At 38.1% G+C, this 4,722-nt stretch overlaps 1 protein-coding gene across 1 annotated transcript; it reads left to right on the top strand.

Annotated features, from left to right (window-relative positions):
- The first annotated feature begins 1,470 nt into the window (after positions 1-1,470).
- On the top strand, positions 1,471-4,285 carry LOC111870823. The gene is made up of 2 exons (XM_023863392.2): positions 1,471-1,500; positions 2,504-4,285. The coding sequence occupies exon 2, from the start codon at positions 2,603-2,605 to the stop codon at positions 3,674-3,676; it is 1,074 nt and encodes a 357-aa protein (XP_023719160.1). The 5' UTR covers positions 1,471-1,500; positions 2,504-2,602; the 3' UTR covers positions 3,677-4,285.
- Positions 4,286-4,722: the final 437 nt, after the last annotated feature.

The raw sequence follows: 4,722 nt of genomic DNA, 5'->3' as shown, positions 1-4,722 counted from the left end.
CGGTCCTCAGAGCCATATCCAACGCTGTTTCATGCTATAATGAATTTATGGAAGGAAGAGAGGACCTCTGCCCCCTTCTCCTCACCTCATTAAAAGCATCCATACTCAATCAAAATAATTTCCATCAAAAGGCATCGTCAGCAGCGAAAGTAAATTGCTACTTTTTCTGATCTATTTAGTTCCTCTACTTATTTGTCTGTTGATGCATAATGTGCTCCTTAATATTTACTTAAATGCACACAGTATTAGAGATTAAATAGGCCTTGTTCTTAAGCCTAAATACTCCCAAACTGGGAATTATATTACTAGTAAGAGGAAGAATTATTTTAACTTAATGTGCTCTGGAACATAAATCAAGGATGAGGTACTCTAGTAATTTATTGATAAATACTGTTGTACTGTNGTAGTGTGGCACTGACCTTCAGAAGAAGGATGTGTTCTGTGTGATCACTACTTGCTGCATCTGTCTGGGGTATGTCATTCAGCAGTGCAGGAAGATATATTGCACATGCTGGAAAAAACACTGAGCATGGTTTGCTGTCACAGACCGACACCACATTACAAGATGTCAGTAGCTCATTTCTTTAAAATAATTTAAAATGTAAATATTTCACCAGGAATCTTACACTCTAAAGTTATGATATTTTGTCACTGTGTGAGAGACTTCTTGTATTGTCTCAGTTTCTGTTTCATTGCAGTTAAATAAACAGCAGAAAAATGAATTTCCTCATATCCTGCACATTAGAGCATTTACATTTTCACCTTCATTTTAAACAACTTAGAGGACAAATGCAAATTTACAACAGACTGGAACAATATGCTACATTGCCACATTAAACTGTAACTTACTTACCCATGGAGCTGAGCCCTTCTTGAGGATCCGCCAATTCTGCAGCTACTCAAGATTTTCCCAGCATTTTATGGAACCCAAATGATCATTACCCTGTTCACAAGAGTCCTCCACTGGTCCCTATCCTCAGCCAGATCAATCCTGTCCATACCATCCCGTTCTCTCTAAGATCCATTTTAATATTGTTCACCCACCTGTCTTGGTCTTCCCACTAGTCTCTTTCCTTCCGGCTTTCCCACCAATATCCTATATGCATACTTCTTCTCCCCATTCGTTCTACATGCCCTGCCCATGTCATCTACCTTGACTTGATCATTCTAATTGTACTTGGAGAAGAGTACAAATTATGAAGCTCCTCATTATGCAGTTTTCTCCAACCTCCTGTCACTTCATCTCTCTTCAGTCATTAAATTGAAATCATAATAAAAACGTAATTTTCTTATGCATTTGAGGGTAGCATTGACTAGCAAAACACAGACTGATTAGATTGGCGTAGTGAATGTACATTAAAACTGCCTCAGCAGAAGAGACTGGTTTGATATTAATCACTTGGTACGGCATTTCTGCATATAGGTGGCATCAAGTATTATATAGCAATGTTTAGAGAAAGAACAGGCTTTCCTGCTGTCTACATCTCTGGTCAATTGAAGGTAAGGCTTGGCTGTTGGAGGGTTAAAAGATCCCATCCACCCATTAAAGATCTAGAAACATTCAAATCATAAATACTCCAAAATTCAGATAAGCAGAATCAGAATAAATTGAATTTAACTGTGGTACCCTTGGGTGCAGTTGGGATAACTATATTGGCATAGTGACTAGGCTGTGGACTGGAGAACCAGGGAACCAGCATTAAATTCCAAGCAGGAACGAAATTCTTCTCTAATTCCAAGAACAGCCCTGGGGCCCACCTAACCTCCTATACAGTGGGTCCTGGGAACAAACAGTTGGGGCGCAGAACTAACCATTCACCTCAATCTGGTGTTAAGGTTAATGCGTGGAGTTGTACTTCCACTCCCCAATAAGTCTTTATGGCATAGTGCTTCATTAAGCACTCAATAACTTTACCTTTTACCGTTGGGTGGAGTAGTGTCTAAACATCCCATCTGTGGTAAAGTGCAAAAACAAAGCCATAACTAATTTTGCAGGACCCTAACCTGCCTTTTCTTTGAGTCTACCAACCATGATATGAAATATTGTAAGAGTAAAAGATAAAGTTTTCCCTGTTCTTAACTAATTCAGCATTATACCATGAAGACATATGGGGTAGTGGACATATAGACCCACATTTTCTTGATCTTGGCATTAGCTTCACGCCCTGGCCGCTTTATCCCAGGGGAAAGAGCCCCCATGTTACCCATTGGATAGGAGGTTGGATGGACCCAAAAGCCGGTCTGGACGACATGGAGAAGAGAAAATTCTTGACCCTACCAGGACTTGAACTCCAGACACCTCAGTCGTCCAGCCCATAGCTAGTTGCCATACAGACTATTCTATTCTGGCTCCTCTGAAATATTGTGCCAAAAAGTATAAAAATAGAATAAAAGATATTGGTATGTAATTTTACTTTCTTTATTGTCCTTTTCTGTATCATGCAAACATTACATTTTATTATTTGATATCTTTCAGTGCCTGATATAATTTTCTTCCTCACAGGTTGATATCATGTAACACTGGGTCTGTCAGGGTCGTCAGGGTTATAAGGTTCTGTGATGAAAATAGTTCATGACCTTCATTTCATGAGCTTCATGAGACATGATGGTGTTCAAGATGGCGGCAGTTGATGTTGTTCTTAATTTCGCCTCTCGCATTTTTGATCAAGATTTCGGTGATAGTGGTGAAATTGATTGTGCAAAATGTCAAATATTGAAGGACTATCTTAAACTTGCAGCAACGGAATTAAAGTCAGCTCAACAAGTAATCAAGATTTTGTATGAAGAAAGAGCTGAATTGAATAACCTCAAAAACCACGTGAATCCAACCAATGTAACGAATAGAATCCCTGTAAACGTGAGATGTTGGAAGAAAAAGTCTGTTAAAGTAAATCATATAAGTGAAATTTCGGATAAGGTAAAACATAAAATCAGAATTGTAGGTGATAGCCATGCAGGAGGTCTAGCTAATGAATTAAAAGGCAAGCTAACTCTGGACTTTGAGACTCAGGGACTGGTAAAACCCGGATCTCCAGTGGGAGAATTAGTACACCTCACCGACTCGGATTTGAAGGATCTAACGATGAATGATGTGTGTGTTGTGTGGGGTGGTTCAAATGATGTTGGTCGAAATGAGCCTAATCTTGGAATGCGAGCATTAAAACAGATAATTAGTTCTCTTAATCACACAAATGCTATAGTGATAAATGTCCCACCCAGATATGACCTTGCATCAAACTCCTGTGTGAATGATGAAGTTCAAAAGTTTAATAGAAAACTCGTGAATTTAGAAAAGGCTTACTTAAATCTTTCTATAGTAACAGTGGACTCAAATCGGGACTTATTCACCAGACATGGTTTGCATTTAAATTCTCAGGGGAAAGCGTATACTGCTAAAAGACTAGCAACAGTGATAAATGGTCTGTTTACCATAAGCAAATCGGTACCAATTGTGTTAAAGTGGAGATGTCTGGGTGATGCCCAACATTGGGTACAAGATTTAGAGGCACATGGTCAAGAAGATAAAGCGGACAAAATAAATATGGAAATTAAGAAGCCACAACAGGAAGACAAAGGAGGGGGAAAGGAAGAAGATAGGGAAAGTGAAAACCTGAGTGAGGGTGAACAGACAATGAGGACATGTGAAGGTGTTGTAGGTGGGGAGGGGGGGCTCTGAGAAACAACAAATGTCAACAGTAAGATGTAAAGAAGCAGCGAGCATTAACTCAAATAAATGCAAATTAGGGAATAATATAATAGATACTAATAGCAAAGATAAAGAGATACCAAGTACAATGAGTGGAAATCCACTACAGAACCCGATTCCAGATAGTAAACGTAGTAGACAATCTACACGTAATAAAAAAAGTATCAATGGCAAGAAATAAAGATTTTTTATGGGAAATATAATTCTAGATAAGTATGATAAAGGTAACTTTAAGTCAAATAATTGTAATGTAATGAATCAAAATAACTTCATAATTTATCACCAAAATATTATGGGTATCAATAATAAAACAGATGAGTTAATATTAGCATTTACTTCTGAGCTACTGCATGTTATTTGTTTATCAGAGCATTACCCTGAACCAACATGTATTAGCTAGCAAATACTGTAGGAAAAATTTTAAGCAAGGAGGTGTATGTGATCAAGATCAAGTGAATCTCTGCTTATTGTACAGGTCAAATGCAGTAGCTACAGTAACAAGAGGCTCAGGATTTATGAGTGGGTTAGCATATAACTGCATTGCTTACTTCACAGCAGCTGTTCAATGATTTATTTGGATAAAATGAAAAAGGACTTTCACTATATATACACTCTTGCTTTTATGGTATTGTTAGAAAACGAAATATCTGTATGTCAACTTGATCAGGTAAGTGTGTGGCTTTTCTGCTTCAGCAGTGGAATGATTCACAAGATGTTCTCCCATGATCACACTGCATAATTATAAGCCTAAAGGCATCATCTGCCTACAGGAACCGTAGAAAGCCATCAAATAAACCTCAGGCACTAATGCACACTTTTGGAAGGTAGAAAATTGCGACTATGTGACGTTGATGGATGGCCAGCAATTGACATATGTGCAGGCACCTGCATTAGAAATTACCAGCATACTGAGGGACAGTCCTGGTGCTGTCAGTCTCCTAGCTTTTGTTCAATTCGAGCTCCAAAAATGAGATTTTATGGATAAATTAAATTTAATAAATATATATTTTAGACTA

This window comes from Cryptotermes secundus, unplaced genomic scaffold (genome assembly GCF_002891405.2).
Source record: "Cryptotermes secundus unplaced genomic scaffold, Csec_1.0 scaffold596, whole genome shotgun sequence".
In the NCBI taxonomy this organism is placed as follows: domain Eukaryota; kingdom Metazoa; phylum Arthropoda; class Insecta; order Blattodea; family Kalotermitidae; genus Cryptotermes; species Cryptotermes secundus.
This window is presented reverse-complemented; position numbering and strand designations above follow the sequence as displayed.

Excerpts from the sequence above, each read along its gene's own strand:
- LOC111870823 (XM_023863392.2), top strand. The coding sequence starts at position 2,603 with ATGATGGTGTTCAAGATGGCGGCAGTTGATGTTGTTCTTAATTTCGCC.